The sequence below is a fragment of the Malurus melanocephalus genome, unplaced genomic scaffold, assembly GCF_030028575.1.
Source record: "Malurus melanocephalus ecotype Western Australia unplaced genomic scaffold, MMel_1.1 scaffold_106, whole genome shotgun sequence".
In the NCBI taxonomy this organism is placed as follows: Eukaryota; Metazoa; Chordata; class Aves; order Passeriformes; family Maluridae; genus Malurus; species Malurus melanocephalus.
In genome coordinates, this window is record NW_026623338.1 from 193,106 (window position 1) to 214,519 (window position 21,414).

At 41.7% G+C, this 21,414-nt stretch overlaps 1 protein-coding gene across 8 annotated transcripts in view; it reads right to left on the minus strand.

Moving 5' to 3' along the window:
* Window positions 1–21,414, minus strand: part of OSBPL5 (oxysterol binding protein like 5) — a 131,528-nt gene that overhangs the window by 29,405 nt on the left and 80,709 nt on the right. For all 8 annotated transcript variants that reach the window (XM_057369246.1, XM_057369244.1, XM_057369243.1 and 5 more), the window contains 4 exons: window positions 13,661–13,741; window positions 12,901–13,002; window positions 11,066–11,269; window positions 5,217–5,301 (listed from right to left, as the gene is read on the minus strand). In XM_057369246.1, coding sequence (XP_057225229.1) covers window positions 5,217–5,301; window positions 11,066–11,269; window positions 12,901–13,002; window positions 13,661–13,741 — 472 coding nt within the window. The remainder of the gene's footprint in view (window positions 1–5,216; window positions 5,302–11,065; window positions 11,270–12,900; window positions 13,003–13,660; window positions 13,742–21,414) is intronic.

Here is a 21,414-nt window from a genome sequence, read left to right on the forward strand (position 1 = left end):
TGGGCAACTTCKGCAGAGATCATGTTGTTTCCAAAACACCCACATTACCCACTTCTGCTTGGGAGCTGTGAACTAACAGAAATCTTATTATCTGAGCTGGACCCTTTATTCATTGTATTTAGAGYATTTTGTTACTCACTTACAAGGAACAGCCCTAGAGGAAGCTCTTAGCTGAGCTGCGGAGAGGGAAGGATGAAAGAGGGAGAGCCAGCAAAAAGAGGACATTTTGTATCACCCATCTGTCAGCACCTGAACTGGTTAGGTGGGTGGGTTGCCCAGCCACCTTTGGCTCAAAGGGAACAAAGGGGAAAGAGTGAGACTTTGACAAAGTCACCACCAGAAGTGGATGTCCTAGCAGAGTGCTTGGGCTAGCTTCCGTCCCTGCTCTCTTTTGTAGCAGCCTCTCTCCTGATTTCAGTAGCCAATCCCTACATCACTTTAGCAAACCACGATCACAGCATTTGGCATGTGATGAGATGTCCTGGGAGAATGAGACRTCAGAGGAACACATTTGCAAATCCTTCATCTGTGTTCAGCTGAAAYACACACCCCTGCCAAATTCCAGAGGAGTCTCCTCTGAGCAGGMCTGCAACCCTTTTTCTCTGTTATGTGAGTTTGTGGCAAATGACGACATTTTGAAAAAGGAAACTTTGAAAAATTTGTTCAACACAGCTGGGTTCCAAGGTTCCTTCCCTCCTGAAAGGTTTGGGAAAACAAAAGCCAATAAGGGATGCGTGTTGCTGGGACTTTGCAAAACCAAAGCTGAACATGCATCCCAAGTGTGTTTTGAAACCTTCCATGTGCTTTCTGCAGGCCTTYTGGCTCAGCAAGCTGGAAAAGCACCTCGTGGTCCTTTGAGATGCCTCCTGCAGTACAACTGTGCAAATGGGAATCACTATGGCTCCTTGCAGGACACTTCCTGGGTCAGTGGGACACTGCTGTGAAGAAACCTGAAGGCTCAGGGCTGAATAAAGCTTGCACCCACTCTTTTTTTTTTTTCACAGACAAAAGGAACTACTAAAATCAAGAGACAAAAATAATTTCTTCTCCCTCTTGAAAAAAAAAAAAGAAAAAACAAAACAACAGAAGGTGTTTAWGCTGCTAACCTAGGTTCAGCTCAAAGAAAAACTTGAGCATGTCCTAGTCTCTGAAGAGATCTAAAATTGTAAAAATATCTCACAGGACAAAAACAGGCAGCACTGAAAACACTAAGGTATTCAGTTTTGAAATTCTTTGCACTCACCTAGAACAACTCATAATCTGATGTGCCAAGTCTATTGGCCACATTTTGCAGCAGCTGGTCACAGGGGACACAGCCAATGTTCTCTCAGCACTCACCAGAAAGAAAAATCTGCTCTAGATGGAATCATACCGTTACACAGAAATATCAGTCTGGGACTGTACTTCTTTTCCACCACATTCCTGTAGCTACAGAACACCTAGGATGAATCTCTTGCCAATTAAGACTTCAAAAGGCTCACACCAAGTAATCACATATTCTTCCAGAGAGGCATCACTAAGGGAATTTTATTCTTCTTGAATTATTAAAGTCATCCAACTTTGGCCTCATGCCTCACACTTACAAGATAGATGCTTTTAAAAATCAACCTGAAGTAGACTGTCACCTGGAAACGATGAATTCTTGCTCAAGTGCACACAAATCACAAATCGTGAGGAAGAGGCTGATTTGGTTCAGTCAGTGAACATTAAGGTCATTGTGTTCAGCTGACTGCTTATTTTGCTGTACCACTTGGGTGCCTGCGTGCATGATTTCTTGCACTTTGGCTGTCAAGATGCAAGGATGTGAGCTCTCAATTAGCCGTCAATGCAATCTACGCAGCTTACGAGCATTATGAAACCTTGTTGTAAATGCCTGGATTTTGAACTGCTGTGAAAGGTCTAAGGAATATGAAATGCAGACATACAGCTAAAAAGATAACTTCTGTTTTCTCCAGAGCTGCCAGGATCCAGAGATATATTTCATTGTTAACTTGGTTTCAAATTGCAATCTTCCTTCTGGTTCATTGCTTCTATGCGTGACCCTTATTTCAATAACCTAATTTCCTCCCCAGATGAGAGTATCAGTTTGGGGGGAAGGGCCAGATGCCTAGCAAAGAAACAACACTGTAAGCCAGACCATCAGGATTTCCACACAACTCTACCCACGTTAGGCAATGAAGGCTGCCCAAAGCATACCTGAAGGAGAGGAAACATTAAGAACAAAATGTRAAGTGTGTTTTACCATTCCACTGTCAAGCTTTTAACCCTTTTCTCCACTTTGAATTCCATCAGTAGGAACATGCCCTGAGGTGGCAGTGCCCATGGCAATGTGGAGATACTCACTGTAACAGCTAAGCAGGTGACTTAAAATGCTAAGGATGCACCAGTTAGATCTCAGGGGCAGATCCAGAATGGTCTGGGCAGGAAGCTTGGGATAGATTTAAACTACTAAGTCACTCCTTGACAAAAATCTGAAATGCATGCATGGTCACCAGTTTGGGAAAAGCAGCCTTCTTTTTGAAGCTGATAAGAATGAGAGACCCTGCAGTTGTACTGGTTGAGCCCTTGAGCCTCATGACCTTCCAGAGGTCTCCAAAACACATCAAAAAGCAGACTGCTGCTCTGTGATGTGAATGTGAAATCTGCTGTAGCTGGGTGGTGGTTCTGCAAGCTGTCCAGAAGTCAGGATCTTAAATCCTACCAACAGTCTGTCACAGATGGTGTGGCAGAGGGGAAAAAAGGGATTCTGAAATGCTGAGAGGAAAAGTAGGCCATGTAGCTGCTGATTATGATATAGYTGCCTGGATGGCAGAACTGTACATCTAACATATGCTGCCACTCAATATTCCCCAGCAAGTCAGAGGCCTCCACAAGTTAGTTACATTTGCCAAATGCTTTGTGGCTCATTTTCCACTAYTCACATGGGAGACTCTGTCAAGGAGAACACAGCCAGGACACCTCCTCAGAGATGCTGTAGATTCAGCATCTACATACATACTACAAATACCCACAAGGACCCAGATTCTGCCTGCSCATTTGTCTCAGTTGGCTTAGCTCATTTTACTTCCATCTCCTGTCTCTCTTGCCATAGAGACTGCATCCTCTAGGTTTGTCCAGTGTGTCAAAGCAATGAAAAACTCAGGTACACCCTCCTGGAGATGCCTTTTCACAACAGGTGAAGCAATGTAGCAGTCTACAACCATTTCAGTCATGGCTTATGGGCTTAAAATCAAACTGTATTAACTGCAAAGTACAAGCCTTAATTTGCTGCAGTTTATACAGAATTCTTCAAATGGTGCAGTTTCTATTCCTTGTGTCCTTGTCTGCATATTTTCTACATGACCTACTGACATTAATACTGTCTCCAAGTCACTCATGTCCAAGTGTGACAGCCATGTGTTTGGCCATTTGTCAGAACATGTGTTTGGGAGGGAGCTGTTCTTCCCTCTTGTCTGGAGATTCACATCCCACCCTTCCTACACAAACTACGGACACTTTTCACATATCACTGACCTCAGCTGTGAAGTCAAACACTCACTCATCTGAAAAAGATACTATTTTTCATGCTAATATTTCTGGTGCAACCAGTTTTTTTTGGAGAAGTCCACTGCTAAATGGACAGACCTCAAATCTTCACTCCACATTKCTGTGGAGTGATCTCTTGGGAGCTRTTGCTATCTTAGGAGCYTTTATGGGCAAGRTTAGTTAGAAAAAAMCTAAGACTCTTCCACTCCATGTAACTGGCCTATGGCAGTCACCGTACAAGCCACAAGTCTCTTTCCTAGGCTGGTTCTATGGTTTAATCAATAATTAARTTAATGGAAAGACAAGTGCAAGGGTCTCTAATGAAATAATATTTTATATAATCTCGACTGACAGACAGCTGTTGAAGCTATTTGGTTGCCTAAGAACTCTGTGGAACTGTTCTGTAGATCTGTTCTGTGGGCTGGCTGTATAACCAGGGTTTGAAATGCCTCAAATTCAGCAGTTCTACCTCACAGCACTATTTCTCCCCTTCCCTCCTTCAAGAGACTATCGCATCAATCTATTCCTTTCTAGACAGGTGATATTTGGAGCCAGGTTAGAATCCTGTATTTCTTTACACAAAGAAGCCACAAAAGCATAATATTTAAGGAAATAGATGTATTTCTATGGCTCTATATAACTTTTACTTATTTTCATACCACTTCACCACACTGAYGTCTGCGAGCAGCTTTCAGTGTCAAGATGGTGTCCCTCACCATGAACTGTCCACTTTTCACAGCAAGAGGAAAACAGCACACAGACTGTCATGAAGGAAGGTTTTCTCCTATTTTAAGAGTCATATCAAAGGTCCATTTGCATTGTCTCACTTGCAGCCCTTAGGAAAAGGTAAAACCCAATCACCGGACCAGAAGGACACAACTTTCAAAGCCCATTTCACTCCACAAGAAGTCATGTCCTTAAAGTAACTCTAAATAAGACACAAAGGAGCATATGGGATACATAAGCCCCCTTGGTGAGGCAAGTGAAAAATTTCCATAAAATGAACAGCCTGGGTTAATTTGCTATGAAAAAAAAATTAGAGTACTCTGAAGGTCAAATGGAATGAAAACATGTTTTTAATCTTCTTATCTACTTATAAATCACTGATATTTTAGGTCCACTAAAGTAATTTATAGAGATTTCCACATAGCAAGCTGGCATGTCTGTTATATAGTGACCTAAATTTACCTTCCATAATTTTGTGAATTCCCAGAAGGGTACTTTACATGTGGAGTCACCAGCATCTGGGCCTGCTATCCTGCAAACCACTGCACAGCTCTTCAATATCACCATGCCATTTTCCTCCAACAGATCCCTCCCGAGGGTAAGATGCAGGCAGAAAACACAATGAGGTCTCTGCTGAACTGAGGAAATGGTTAAGAGCCCTTYTCATCTCAGTGTTGGGACCAACTCCTTCCATCCTTTAGTTTATATTGACCTAGTGGTTTTTCCCAGTTAGAAGCCTAGGTCCTTGTTTCATACACATGGCCAGAGAGGTGGCTGTTCAATGAGGGCAATGAAATATGCCAGAAGTCTGCTTGACCTATTCTGACCATTGCTGAGAGCAGCATTTTAAGCTGGGTGAGCCACAACTTTTTCTTTTATACACCTTTTTTTATTTGCATCAACCTATTTTCTTAACCAGCAGAAAGTTTGCAACCTGGAGAAAGCAAACAATCCCCAAAACTTACCATCTGATTCAGAGGCTGCTCTGAAAATCAAGTAGCTGCTGGGAAGAGGCTGAGTGATCGAACCGACGTTTTCTCCCTTTGGTCCCTGGAAATGCACAGACAGAGAGACGTAAGCCATGGAAGCTGCAATGGACTGTTCAATTTCTTTCCACCCTTCCCAGGCAGAGTGTGCATGCTTGTGATAGGAAAGAAGGCAGGRGCAGATGGAGTAATTAGAGATTCATTAGTAATCATGATATTGCTGCTGTGGCTCCAAGGCAGGAAYGAGCCCCTGTGTAAATGGAGCTTGGTCTAACCTATGCTCAGCCCAAAACGCAATAAGTTTATTCACATCTACAGGAATGGAAGGATCTTATTGCTGCTACTTGGGACAATATCAGCCACACCTCAGTGCAACACCTGAAGGATCTGCTCCATGAGGGGCATGTGGAGTCTGCCTGGAGCTGGATACACTCACAATGAACACCCTTCACATGGCACCACAAAAGGCAGCTGAGCCACACCTTGTGCTGTGAGTGACTCAAGCAGAGAGGCAAGGGCAGCTCTCCTGGAAGGAAACAAAGGGGAAACTCCATCCTGAGCCTGTGGGAAAGGTGGAGAAAGGGAAAATCACAGGCTGATGACCAAAGGTCCTCCAGCACAGACACACACTGCTCGGTTGCAGTCCTTCACCTCTAAATCCAGAGAACCCTTATGCCAKGGTGTCTAGGGTGACAGCCACTTCAGGCTTTTCTCATTTATGTTGCCTTTAGTTTAGAAGCTGTGGCAAGAAAAAGTCTTGTAAACATTCTGCCACAATCTTTTCAGCATGACCCTCCAGAAATGATGCCCAGTGAAGCAGAGGCTGTCTTGGATGAGAAACTTCTTGAGCAGAACCACAGGATCCCCCTTGATCTCCTCTGAGTCTTCTCCTCTTTTGAACTCCAGCACATGCTAGGAAAAAGCAGTTCCTGTGTGCAGTGAGCACAGCTTCATGCTCTTCATGGCATGGACTTTGTGACATTACCTGACTGAAATAGATAGGAATCTCTCCTCCCCCACGGCATTATCAAAGTGACCCAGCCTCCTCCAGCTCCTTCTCTTCCTTACTTTGGAACAAACAACACAAAAGCAGATCCTTTTTTYCAAACAGGCAGACGTTATGTCAGAAAGAGAAGCAGGGTAGAAAACATCACCAACACTTGCATGACCACTATGTCACCTGCAGTGCGGAGTAAGAGGTTTTCTCCAGGATGCTCCAATACAGATTTCCTTGACCTCAAGAGAATGTCACACAATGCTGAAAATCTGTAGGCAGACTTTTGCAGTTTGAATATTCTCTCCTCCCTCACGTGGAGTACCCAGCCTTTATAGTACCCAGCCATATTCCTTGAAAGAAAGATTTCTCTCTCTGAGTTGATAAGCACGAAACTGTAACTGCTACTGAAAACTGCTGCTGTACACAAGTGACTCTTAGATAAATGGTGGTTTTACATAGCTTTTTGTTTTTAAGTTATACTCAGAAAACTGAAATTTGGAAAGAATTAATATTAGGAAAGACATAAAATTGTATCAGAGTGTATGAACACGAAGTGTTGAGAAGATAACAGCCTCCAGTCAAGCTTCTTGCTTTCACATCTGTGGGGTTCGTCTGCTGCCAGGAGAAACTGGGATCCTTGTTACTCACTTTCTTTTTYCCCTCCCCTCTCCCACAAGAGGTTCACAAAATTAAGACTGTTTAAAGGCTTRATAGTCAGGACTGGCAAAGTTAAGATTTGATTAGTAAACCAGAGCAGAGCAGCTTAAGACATTACTAGTGACATTAATGCAATCAGGCATCATTCCCCATGGCATTTTCCCTTTCAGTTGCTTGCAGCTGAGCAGCGTGTTCAAGAACTATTGATAACACCATTACTTGTRCTTTTAGTGCAGAGGTGGATATTTGCTCTGTTTGAGGAAAAACCCCACAACCAAACATACAGATATGGAGAAACAGAGAATCTTAAAAACAGGGGGAGATGGGAAGGAGGGGATTACACGGGATTTTAAAAGGTGCTTAGACCCATGGGTAAACTCAAGAAGCAGCGAAGTCTCTCTGTCAAGGAAACATATTCAATAATAAGCCATATTCATGCATGGAGGGGGCCACTTCCTCCAGAGAAAAAAAAAATTAAAGGAGGCCATAAAAATACAGCCAACATCTACACAGATTAGATGATGTTCTGCATCTGCACAGCAGAGATAATGGTGCTTTCTGTCTCCCAGCCTTTGAGCACCATGCCAGTAACCMTCTCTCACTAAAAGTGTTATCCCAGCTGCACCAGGACCCAGAGCCCAGCTGCAGCCCCTGGACACTACAACTAAGAAAGGATCACCTTCAGGCCATTCCTGTCTTTACATCTGATTTGAGACTCAGAAAGGCATTATCAAACAGGTTGATTAGGCTTTGAAAAGTGGAGTGGAMTGACAGTTTTAGATAGTATGACAAGACATCTTAGAGCACCATAAAACAAAGCTTAAAAAGGGGGGAAAAATCTCATAAATAGTATTGTTGATAATTATAAGCATGAAGAGGAAACTAACTGTGTTGTATTCAGGAATAACAAACAAGTGGAAAACCAGCAGCATGACCCTAGCCATTACTAGGACTTTTTCTTTAAATGAATGACTCAAAGTTCTTAAAAATCAACAAAATTCAAATTATATATATTCCCAGATGCAGTGGGTCTGACCCCAGCTTACTTATTGTTCTAAATAAATGCCAGAACAGGCTGCAGATAATGAAAGCCTTCCCACACACACTGTTCAGCCAGCTGCTGAGCAAGCTTGAAGGGAAATACAACCTATTCCAGGACACGTTTTAGGACAGGSAGGCAAACCCTGCCAGCTGATAGCCCCACACTCCCTCTGTGAAGAGAGGACAGACACCCACAGCCTCACATGGATTACTAGGCTGGCATTCCCCAGTTTCTGCAGTCACCCTGGCAAAATGTCAAATTCCAGGAGCAGTGTGGGATCACGCTGCCTTCACACATTGGACAAAGTGCCTCTACAGCAGCATTTGGAGCATTTGAGGGAAGCTTTTCTTACTGCTGCTTGCATTCCTTGCTGATTTTGGGACTTTGACGGTTTTGGCCTTGGCTTTACAAAGGCCTGGACAGAGCAAATAGATAAAAGGTCTAATCCATTTGCACTGCAAAGGAATTTCAGACTGAAACTCTCAAAAAGCCAGGGAAGCAGTGTAGAATAAAGAACTCTTTCCCTCAGCAATATGCTTCTAAGATAGCTTTAGACCCCAGAGAGCTTTATAGGAAAAACAGTACCCTGGTGCATGAATTTAGCTTTCAACTATAAGCCATGGCCTTACATCTAATCTTGAAAGGTGCCCCAAAATTTTACCCTGCTGTAACTGAAGTTAAACACTTGCACATCAAATTTACTTAGCTAGTRCTACCATAAAGGCCTATGGCAGTGCCCGAACCAGACATTTTTTCCAGGGCTGAACCCCAGAGTTAGCTCCAAACATCTGCTGGGCAGCCAGGCCAATGTGTACAAAGCTGTTAATTAATCATCCTGAGTTACTGCAAGCTCACTGATGAGAGTCAAAGCTGGACCATGTCTGGATAATCCCTGAAAACTTCACAAGTCATTTCGGCCWAGAGTGAAAGTTGTTTATCCAGATCTTATTTCTATTGCAATGGACAGTAACTTGGGCTTTTTGCTTAAGCCTGAGTGAATCTTTCATATTTCATAAGAAACAGACTTTCTTTGCATAGTTAYACACAACCAGTATAACTATAAGATCAGTTGTTTCTGCTCCAGTTGCTTTAAAAGGAGGCTGTGAAATGACATAAAATAAAACAGTATTTTTAGCAGTTTCAGCCTTAAACTGTTGACACAGTGCAGGCAGCTTCTTTGAAATCAAGCAGCTCACTGGTGGATTTTTTTCTGTTGYATATTTTGGTGTTTACCTCATGGCTGAAGCATCTACCACACACAACAATCCAGGCTGAACTCAGGTTCCAGGAGTATCCTACTATRCAGCTCAAATGTGGCTTTCTAAATACATCTCAAGAGACTTAGAATATTAGTTTGACTTTAAAATTTAAATCTCTTTGGACTTCCTCTAGTGCACAAACATTTTTAGATATATACTCCTTTCACATTTAATATACTAAGTCTTATTTCTATCATAATTTTTCTCAAGAGTTACAACAATAAGATATATGTTTAAATATATATACATACTGACAAAACCTCCTCTTTCTTTGGGATGCTTCTTATCAAAGGAAGGGCTTCCTAGTACAACATTTCAGTYAGCAACTCTGCCTTTCAGTACCTGACTGCACTTTTGATTCCGTTTTTCACTACCTTCTCTGACTGTGCGTCTCAGAAGAATTCAGTTGACCTGTCAAGCTATTTTGTCCAAGAGTGAAAGGCCAAAGAAACACAAGGAATGATTCTGTTGACAGACAGTAAATCATCAACAACTTTCTTGGGTGCATGCTCTGAATTAAAAAAGCATCAAAACTCCCAAAACTGAATAAAAAGCAAGGTAGCAACAAACCCCTTGGAACTTTAAGCAAAAGCAATGCAATTAGGCACAAATCAGAGCTAAGCTGCTGGCAGAAATCAGCAGCTCTCACCCCTGGTTGCTGAGGCTAATTTTGACTCTTTCCTCCTACCTTATTAAAAATGGAAAGGCTTTTTATAGCGATTGTATAGCTGTGTTTAAAACTGTTCAATTAACTGCATGGATGAGCAGGAGTGTGTCTGCTTGATCTGCTCCCACAGGGCTTTTCTCTTTTGTTAGAACTTCTGATGCCATGACAAGTACTTTCACTGCTCTCTCGTGAGTCTTTCCATTCCCATTTCCTCTGCTGGCCACTTTGCAGCAAGGCACCAGCTTGTAATGCCTTATTTACACTGGTAATGTCTCCTAGAGAATTTATGTCTGCTTGGTCAAGTCACTTTCATAAKAAGGAAACAAATTCAAGAACATTTAAGTTTTGTCTTCAGGGTATCCAAAAGATGTAGCTCTCAGAAGGTACTGAGATTTTCCTCTTTGATCATAGGCATTACATAATTTTTTTTTTCTATTCTTAAAGAAAAGAAGAAAAAGGAATACAGCTCTTTAAAATAGGCAGGGAGTTACTTCAAGAAGTGTGAAAAACTATTAATCATTTTTGTTACAGGGAGATCCAGAGGTCAAGTCAKGAGCCATTGTATGTACAGGAAGGGATTGTCTCAGTCTGAAGAATAACTCAAAATGAAGTGGAGAAAATCCTGCTATTTTCATTTCAAAGAGGAGACWATAAGGGCTATCTGAAGTCACGCTTTTGTTCAACAGTCAAGGCTTGAGCAGAACACAGAGTTCCAAATCCATTGCAAACAAATCCAAGCCTCGGGGGCRTTAGAAAAAAAAGAAGTCAAATTATAAACCTGTTTTTTTGTAACTTTGCGAACCATCTCCCAGTACTGTGTGAAAGCACTTAGTGCTTTGTGTGTCCTTGTTTTGGGGAATTTAGTTAACTGTGCCTATTTCACAACTGCTTTTAAAGATGTAGGCCATGGCTTGATATAGCTTCTAGATACTGAACTACTTTTCCTGCACTAAGACCTTTCCTTTTTCCTCAGTCTATGYAGGCATCTTTACACTAAGAATGATACATCTGTGGAATTAATCACAAGGACTATGTCCCTCTTATGTCATTCAATGACCAAGCTTTGATACCTTTAATCTTTTCATGTGGTCAGTTCACCACTGCTAATAGCAAATGAATAACTAAGTAATACCAGTGCTAGGCAATACCAGTGCTCAGAAACTTTGGTGACCAAGAAGAGGTTGTTTGCCTCATCAGGATTGTTACCTTTACAGCCCAGATGGATTGATCCAAAGGATGGAAGAGTTTAAAGCAGAAGCCATCTTTTTTGGAGGGTCTCTCGATCAGCTCACAAGAATGGAGCAGGATTGTCCCAACCCACTGTCCGATCTTTGGCGTCTTATAAATAAGCAGCACTCCTGGTTTCAGGACACACCACAGTTTGGTCCAGCTCTTCAGAGTCCCACGAATCTGGAGGAAAGCAAGGCAAGAACAAAAAAGTTGCATCTATGATGCTCCTGAGAAGAAAACCAGCATTTATTCAGTATTTATACAGTATTTGCAGTGTGTTTATTCAAAGGCTGCACCATGATAGACCTCCTAAGGAATATACACTGCATTCTCTCACCAGTCTTGGGGATCTCACAGCAAAATTCCAGAACTTGGAAATCTTACTATYAGAATCTAGTCTTCATATTTTTATTACTGGCTTAGTGTTCTTCCTATTTTTATTACTAGCTCAGTGTTAGCAGCTTGATTAATTTTTTAGGCAATCAGCACTGCTGGCCCATGTGAGAGTGATCTGTTAATAATCACAGAGGACATGCCAATTAGAATATTGCATATAAAAATGTTATAGCTTCTCTAACTCGACGTATAAGTCATTTTAATAGTAGTCTGCAGAACACTGCAATTAATGGTTTTGTCAAATAGCCCATTTTTAAAAGTACTGTCTCCAGCTGGTTTACTTCTCTGTCAAGCTCAATGCAGCTCTCTCTTGTATAGAAGACATTAGATCTGATAAGGATATATTAAAGATAACAGCTTTAAGAATGGAGAAGTTTCTCAGTAAGGTTAGATTTTGCCTAAGGTCTTCCTGCCTTCAGTGTGCATAGGCCAAACCTCAAGTCTTTTGTCAGTGTTCTGCTTTTGTGGCCRAGCATTATTTGTGGCTCACCAGAAATTTCCAGCCACAGCAAACATGYAACAGTTATTTTGTATTTTAAAAATTCTCGGTATTAATTTTTCATTAACAGTAAACACTACAGGAAGACTTTGCTGCCAATCTAACTTCTCGAATAAACCACAAGCATGTCACTTTTCTGGCCTCTAATAATAATTGCAGAACAATGCTGCAGGTTTTTCCCACTAGCCAAATGCAACTTCATTGTTTCAGGAGATCCTTACGTCCCTTTTTTTTGCTTAAGAGCAAAAAAAATGTTTGGCAATGTTTGGAAATTAAGTTTTGCCAATATAAAAAGTTCAACCAATTCACTATTATTTGAGAAGACTAAATGGCCCCAAAGGAGGAGAAAACCATGCTCATCTCTCAGTGTCAATCCAGATTTATTTTGCCAYATAAAAGTTTCAGGACTTCAATGAGAAGCTGTCACTACCTGAGCCTGTGCACAGAGAGAAATTACAGTTGTCATCAGGTACAATATGTTTCATTCTGTGCTGTGACAACAGCAAATCCAATTGTTGATAGAACACACTGTATCTGCCCATTTTCAGGCTGTTACTCAGCCTATTCCCTCTTCAGTACAAAACCACATTTATGAGAAGCGGCCAACAGAGGCTTTCAGAGAGGAACAAAGAGAGAAACATCATCACTTCCCTTTGTACTATGCACTTTTTGAGACCTTGCTGCTGCTTAAGGACATGGAACAGGCCAATTGAGTTAGGTTAAGGTGGGAAGTAAATACTCCCCACAGTTCCACTTTTATAGCAGTTATTTAAGTAAAGCTTTACAGCAATTTCAATTCGAAATTATTCAGTCTTCCCTCTCTTAAAAAAGTGCTAATGCATAAGTCTCAGACACATCAAMTACTTCTCACTTATTTTTTCCTACAGCCTCAGAAAAAATGGTCTGTATCAAATACCTTCAACCAGTCTGCTGTGATCACCACACTGGGATCCTTCAATGCACTGAAGAGTTGTTTGGTAGCTCTTTTTTTCTCCTGTCTGTAATTTTTTTTTTGCACCTGGTTGAAAACAGAGAAAAATAGGAGCTGTAACCACAGCCTCCTTTGGGGAGGAAGAAACATAATGCATTAAGGACAGTTATGTATAGCACAGCAAGAACTTGACCCAGCACAGGTTCACCAGAAATGAGCACAGGAAGGAATAAAAACATAACAAGAGAACAGGCATTTTCTTTGCTCCTGAACTTTCACTAAACATAACCTAGTCTGTCTTTTCTTCAGGGGGAACAAATTGAGGCTGAATGCCCAGTCCTCCTTACCCTTCAAATTCAAGAGAGGTAAATCTAATTTCAGTCATTTATACTTTTGGTTTGATAGACAGGCAAGTGTTCAAGCTAGAGTTTGCTCAGATTGCCCAGCCAAGCCCATCCTAACAAGAGCAGTGAAGGATTACAATCCTCTTGAGGTGCCTAATGGCTCTGGAACACACAAACACAGTGAAATAATTACACTGATCTGTTCTGCTTGCAGTGTATAATCTAATCCTGTATATAAAGCCTGTAAAACGTCCTTGGCCTACAATGACTTCTAGAAGATTCGGAGGCTTCTCTGGGTGTTGGTAAATGACTCTGACTTGTTCCCAACTGTTTGTTTGGAAGGCACTATTTGTTTCTTAAAAGAAAGCCAGCTGATGCTGACCTGACTGCTTTCCACATACCTTCAGCGTTTCCTTCTTCATGAATTTGGCTGTGGGTGACACACACTCTTTGTCAGACCCATTGCAAAGCTTATATTCGATCTATCAAAGAGAGGGAGAGAGGAAATAGGAATGTGTCAACATGAAGATGTWCAAGTTATGCTCTGATAAAGAGTTGTTTACATCTTTCAGGAATCCATGAAAGAGCTGATGGCAGGCTTCAACAGTAGAAAACTAAGCAGGTGCACAAAATGTATATCTGCAGTGCAGTCCAAGCTTCCTTTTAATACCCACAGCTGGTTGGAAAATTCCCCACCAAATTTTCTTCATGTTTCTCCCATGMAGACATGAATCTTGGTAAAAAAACCCAACAACAGAATAATAAAAAAACCCCCAGAAAACAATAAACTTATTTCTAACTTTGAAAATGGCCTCTCTCTGTTTAGATCTGAAAGCATGTCAATTAATGAAATAAAACTTATGGGCAATTTGTTACAGATTTTTCAGAACTAGATTTTATACTGGCAATGACTGTTGCACTGACTGAAATGTCCAAAAACATGGGTAGGCATGAAATGACCTAATCATGTTTCAGATAATACAGGAAACCACCTCCATCTTGGCCTTGCAAAGTGAACCACAAAATATACACAGTCACTTCAAACCACGTTTGATCATGTCAGTGGTGTTTAAATTCACTTTCAGAAGCTACAGACTRATCTCATGGCTGTGCTGATGGGCTGAAAAAATACTTTCCTTTCATGAGGCATAATCACAGTATCACTGTTACCAAAATAAAGCATGCTTAGAAAGTATAGCTCTCCAGAGCCCAGCTCACAACGRGGACCCCCACTTGGATAGGCTGTCAGCAAATTGTACAAAACTTGGGCAGGTTTAGTGGTGAAAGAATTATGGTACAGTCTGGACTCTGCTGCTTTTTATGTGACCTTGGGGAAGTTACTTTCTCTCTCTGTACCTCTCTTCCTTCCAACCTTTCATGTGTCTGATGCATTCAGACTGTGATCTTTTGGGGTCAGGCACTGTCTCTGCACTCATGCATGACAGTTTTGTAAAAAAAGCTCAGCCCTTGGCCACCTTAGCTTAATGAGTGTAACAAAAATATGAGCTGGACTAAGGAAAATATGTATCAAGTATATTTCCCATTTATAAACTCACTSCTGTGATGTGAAACAAACCCACTGGGCTCTCAGACTTTCTCTACTTTATGTCACAAATTGATGTAATAATTTTACAGCACCTTCAGTTTCGAGAGACCCACTTCCCTTTTCCTTCCCAGTGACACAGAAACCTCTCAGGCTACATCAGCCACGAACTATGCTGAACATTAGTGTGAGCAGGAAAATGTTTAATGACAGCCAGATCAGTCCTTTTCACGTGACTCAGAGAAAAATACAGAAATGCTTGACCAGATCACAGCAAACAGGCCACAGCTATGCCTTGGAGACTATGGCAGGAGAAAAAATGGGAGATAAGGGTGCCTGCTCAATTGAGCAAAACTCCTTGTAGATGATGCAGGATTAGAAACCAGGGGCATGAAGTGCAATTTGCAACACGGTCACTGTAGAACCCATTACTTGATATCACATACCCTTGTAGTACTCTTTCATTAAAGCCAAAACTTCACATGATATTTAAAACCAGAAAAATGAAAGCTCTATTATKGCACACAAAGACCACTGAGGTCCCTGATCTGACTATTTCGTTTACAAGCCAGCTTGGATCCAGTCAAAGTAAAGGCCAGTTCCTGGACTCCTGAAAACTGTTCAATATTTGCCATTTTTGTTTTCACAGAAAGCTCATCCTGCCTCTTTCGCCTGCAATGCAGACTCTGAGTCATATTTTGCATTTCTGTGCTTTGAACTTCACTGTAAAAACACAAGGTTTATGGTGGGGACCACTGCACAGATGTGACATCTGAGCAGAGAGTTGTGCCCACAGGGTCTTTGTCACATTTCAAAGGGCAATAATAGAAATTTGGGAGATATACTATAAGCCCTTCTCTATGAAGAAACATTTCCAAGTTTAAATATGTCTGAGCAAGAATCCTTCAGATTTATTAGGAGATTATGTTTTCATTATTTGAGACGTGTGTCCTCTGAAATGGGTTAGAAGAATTCTCCCCCTTTCTCCCAATTAGCAGGAAGAATGTCCTGTCTTTGAGACACAGCTATGAGCCAACTGTTTATCAGTGAGTACACTCCCTCAGGTCTCAGAGATCAGACACAGAGAGAAACACTGTGTACTGTTCCTCATTAGCCAGTGTGAGTGGCAGAAAAAGCACAGATGTCCCCAAGATTCTAGGAAATACTGCTCAGGTGCCTGCAAAGCATCAGGATACAAAGAATGCTTTTTGCTCAGCTAATTAAAACAAGATAAAGTTGCTTCTTATCTGGACAATTGAACCTTAGTGCTTATAGAAAAAATAAAATTTTGGCCCCTAAGCTCACTTAGCTAGGGGAAATTTGCTTGCAGCTGAATTCAGAAAGGTTTCCAACAACCACAGCAGATCTGAGCCTAAACTTGTTGCTCCTGGGGAGCCAGCCCTGACAGAGACAGAAGCACTTTCACTGCTCCACCAGCCCCATCTGCCTCCTCCTTGGAGTCTCTMTGGGTCATGCTAAAAATAGAGTTAAACAACAAAGACTTCAAACCTGGGATATGCACACAGACACAGATTCTGACTCTTGGGGAGAGCTGACTCCATGACCAAGGACATTGTGTGCCCAATACCAGCCGATACTCCTGTGCACGCCATAAAAACACAGCACACAACAGCTGATAAAGGGATAATMTCCCCTTTGAACCACCACAGCCTTCAGGAGCTCAATAAACACAGCAGAATCTGTCTGAAACCATTTCAAACTGGTCCTTCACCTAGTTGAAGCAGTTGGATGAACAGCTTTGGAGGCTGCTGAGTGGCTCCCAAACCACTGTGCTGCTTCCTTCTGACACTCCCTCCCTTAGTTCTGGCCTACATCTGGACATGCTGGATCTGTGAACCTGTCCTGTGAGGGGAAACACAGCCACAGGGATGGTGCACATCAAGACAGGCTTAAGATGGGTGAGAAAGAAGCATTGCGTAGGTCCCTCACTGCCCAYGTAAGAATTTCTAGGCATGGCAGAATAAGCATCTGTGCTGCTCTATCCCCAAAACTGTGAGGTACCTACCAGCTGTGACCAATACCACAGCTCCTCAAGAGGGYTGCAAAATGCTTTATGAAGACAGAGAAAATTTTACTATAACCAAGCCACGGTTTCACCTAGGAGCCATGGACAAGATTTCAGATGTGCCTGACCTGGAAATTTTGACATTGCTCSCCAGTCAGCTTTTAACAAGGCACACTGATTGCTTCTCCCTTCCAACTTTGCCTCTTGTTATGCATGAGGCTGCACCATCACTGATCCTAAAGAGAAGTTTGCTGGCAAGGAAACTGGTGGTCTCCAGAGTAAGAAGCATTGTATTTCTGGGTTTAAAGTTCCTGCTTTTTCACAGAATAGGTGGGATCTAAGTCCCCAGGACAGTATACCATAGGTCTCCATGCTGCTGATAGCAATGATAGTTCCCTCAGGTTTAACCTGCTAAGTGACTTGAAGTAATACGATTTCATATTTTTGCATTTAATCTGTCTTAATAGTTTCGATTTTATCTTGTGGGAAAAATAAAATTCAGYAAATTTGGGCCATCAGCTTTTAAGATTCCCAAGTCAGAGCAGGGTCTCACATTGCTGAGACACATCAAGAACCTTTAATGATGTCTTTCTACTGCCCTGCCTTTCTCAGCCTGACAAAAAACTAAGAGAAGCCATTTGTCATCACAGCAAGTCTTCCAAGGGCACTAGGATAATGCTTCTGGAGGATCTCAGAATCTGGCCCCTGCTCTCTGCAGCAACTTGTGAATAATGTAGGCCACAGATGCAACTTTGTACAATGGGAGAGTAAGGAATTTGTGTCCTTTTTAAAGRAAGAAAAACCTCACTGGAGTATTCTAATAAAGCAGCAAGTATGCTTTCCATATACTGGTTCCCATAATGAGGGAAGTCTGTTAATCTGCCAAAAACTTTCACCAGAGCGTGTTGCAGGGAGAAGAAACTGTTGTCCCTTTTCAGTTCTCTAACCAAACCTGTTCTTTTCATGACTGAGTGATGACCTTGCCACTGTGACAATGCGCTGTACTGTACTCAAAAACATACTTTCTCTCCCAGTTTCTGTTCCCTTTCATCTCAGTCATGGAGCTCTGGAGATTCACTGCTGAYTGTTAGCAGTCATCACAATACCCTCCCACTTCTGCCAGGCTTTGTAAGAGAGCATGCAGAATCCTCACAATAGTGCTATTCTGATCCAGTGTCTTTTTGGTGACTTCATTTCCAAGAGGAACCAAATAATTTCACAGAAAAACAGCCTGTGATGAACTGTGGTGTGGGAGATGCCAGCCCATCAGCATGCCAGCCGTGCCCAGGATAACATCAAGAGGAATATCCTGTTAYTTAGCACAAGCAATCCTTGCTGCATAATAGCCAGAATTACTCCAAATCAGAAACATTTAAATAAAGTCATTCTCAGGCTGTGCTCTGCATGGTAACAGCAGTGACAGCTTACAAGTTGCCCTTTCGTCTTCTTTGCATCCAAGCGAGAGAAAGACAAGATCAGATGGGAATTTGAAAGCAGAACAAAAGGAGCTGGGGTCTTGAGTTATGYTTCAAAAAAAGCAGTGGGAGACATGTCCTCAGTCAGATGTAATTTCTCCAGTATCCTTTCCACATATAACTGTGAAAAATTTTGATSACACAGAAATAAAAGAAGTGAAATGTAAGTTCTTTAAGTGGTATAAAAACTACGAAAAAGCTGGGTTTAACACTGCAACTGAGARATTTCTTGCTACTGGTGTAAATATTCACAGATATCTCCACCAAATGGCAGCAATTTTAGTTTCATTTCATTATAAGCAGTTCTTCTAAAAACTTTTTACTTTGGTTGTGAAATACAGCTCATCCAAAGCACAGTAGAGTCAGTGAAATGATTCTTACTGATTCTTACTGAAACGATTCAAATAAGCTTTGTAGTAGGAAAAACTTCAACTGATTCGCTGCTTTACWGCAAGCTGAAGAATCTTCAACTAAAACATTCCAGTTGGGAAAAAAAAATAACATAAAGATCCCACTTATTCAACGATGTTACAAAGATATAGCAAGTGTGTTTACAACTCTGAAATAGCACACTGATTAGCATAAACTGGAAAGCCTGTACAAATAAACAGCTGACATGACAGCAGCATCTGGGGAAAATAACTGGTGAAATTCAGCCATCCAAGCAACTCCAAATATCAAGTTATACCAGTGTTTAGTGGAATCCTTGGCTCCATTGTGTGAAATTACAGTAAATAAAGAGTCACAGACCTCATGGGATTTTTGTTTGATCATTTAAGTGTGCCTTGCATGRGAAGTTTGTTCTGCAAGTTCAGAATATTTAAAGAACATTAGAGGCGAGATGGGAAGTTGGACATTGAGAAATAAGCTGTTTCACACGACTGTCAGAGATTTAGTKCCAGCAGAAAGCTGAAGCACAGTTTTAATTTCCCCTCCAGCTAYAGGCATAGCTTTTGTCCCTAGGCTGACCTTGAACAAAGTGAGCAATGAAAAACAATTGGACCTGCAGTTTAGTACCTTTTGCTAAATTGTTCAATAAATCATTTGAATGTTAGCACCTTCATTTGCCCTCACCTTCCTTGTCAGAAACACTGGGCTAAGCAATTATGATCACCAGGGACCTGTGGTGACAGGACTGATGTGGCTTACCCAAAGTTATCAGCTTTGAGTTACTACTGTGTCCATTCACCTCTGTGAGTCACTTGGGTGTTTCAGGGCTTGTATGTACCTACACAAATTAAGGATTCTCCATGTTWTCTGCTTCACAGTGCAAAATCCCASCCCTCTTCAACATGATTTTCCCAGATTCTCTAGGATACATCTCTGCTCACTTGAAATCAGCTGCACAGCCCTCTGTGGACAGCTGTGATTACCCTGAGGTGCTGCACAGGGAATTGAAGAAGCAAGGTGTACTGAACCAGGGCACAGAAACTGAGTGTAATTCTTCAGAGAGACGACTGGCTCCAAAATAATTCCATCCACAACATGGAGAGCACAAAGTGTGGTAAAGAAGGATCCAGTTGAGCATAGCACCAGCTGGAAGGGCCAGAATCTCCTATAAAGCTCTGCTTWACACACGCAGGGGATGTTTYACTMCTGAGTCTCTCCAAGGTGATTCCTGCAATGTCTGGGCCTGTCTGCCAAACAATTTCTAGCAGGGTGAGCTTGAGACAGTATGGGAACTGTAGCTTAAATCTAAGTGATCGGTATGTGCGGCTTCAAACCACTGTGCAGCTAAAATAAACTTCTAGCAGTCAGCTACATTCATATTTCAGATTACAAATCACACAATAAAGGCCTGAACACCTCAGGCATGTGGAAAAACTCATTCACAATGCTTTGCCCTCCAATGCATCACRTAACTGTGCATGCAACAGCCACACTTAAAATTTGATCAACCTCACTACAGCATTAGCAAGGGACTGGGAACAGTACAGCACCACCGAGCTCCAGCTTCAAGATGTTCTGACTATCCCTTAAAGTACATCACAATTCTTTGTGGCTCTGCATGCATATCAAGAAACTCCAGATGCCCTCAAGCCAGTAGCATTAACGGGTARGCACTGGAAAGGAAGAAAGAGAACATGCATACTGCAATAAAAGGTGCCTTAGAGGACTCTAACAGCATCAAATGAGACACAAAATAAAAAAGGCACCTCTTGGCACTCTCAAGTGTGTGCCAGCTGTGCTGCCTGACTGCAGAGACAAGCTTGAAGCTTAGACACAGTTTCGTGAAACTTTTACACCCAACTATGAGCCCTCATCCCAGAAAATAGGGCTAAAGGGCTCTAGAACAGAGAGAAACTAATATGAGAAACAATCTGAAATAAGTAAGCTAATATTTTTTTCCCTTTGAAAAAGGGGATGAAAGAGACTGCACTCAAAAAATGGAATGTGACAAAGAGTGCCACAGGAAAGATACCAACATAATATGTAGATGAACTGCACCTTAAATATATTCCAATAAAATGTGGGTCAAGAAGCCACAGCTGAAATTACAAATATATATACAGTGCTAAGAACCACACAAACACATTGAAAGCAAATGTTCCAGCATCAAATATTTGACTGTCTGTACAGACAGAAAAAATGGGATGTGTTCACATCTCAGGGAGAGCAGCCCACCCATGAGCACAGGGCAGTGTGGTTGCACATAAAATCTTTGCAGCTCACAAGTTCACAGACATTTAAAGGGTTTTATGTCACATTCTCTGCTAACCTGGGAAACCTGCAGCCTGCTCCATCATGCAATGCGGATATGGCCTGGGTGAACCAAATGCAGAACTGTTTCCACCTTGCTGATGAAGATGTGAAACAGAAACACAATTAATCTGCCTTGGCAATGCTGGGAATCCAAGGCAGAGTCGGGAATTTGAGGTTCCCTAAGCCCCAGTCCAGGGATCTAATCACTTGATTGGCTTTCCTTTCCTTCTCATTACTGAGTGAAAATAGTTAATATGCTGTGGTACCTCAAATTAGTGCTGCTGAAAGAACACTGATTTCCAACAAGGTTTCTCATATCCACTGTACCAAAAGAAGGGAAAATATTCATGGCACGGATCTGTAATCTACAACATTCACTTTTTAATCCACTAATTAAACCAGCAGACC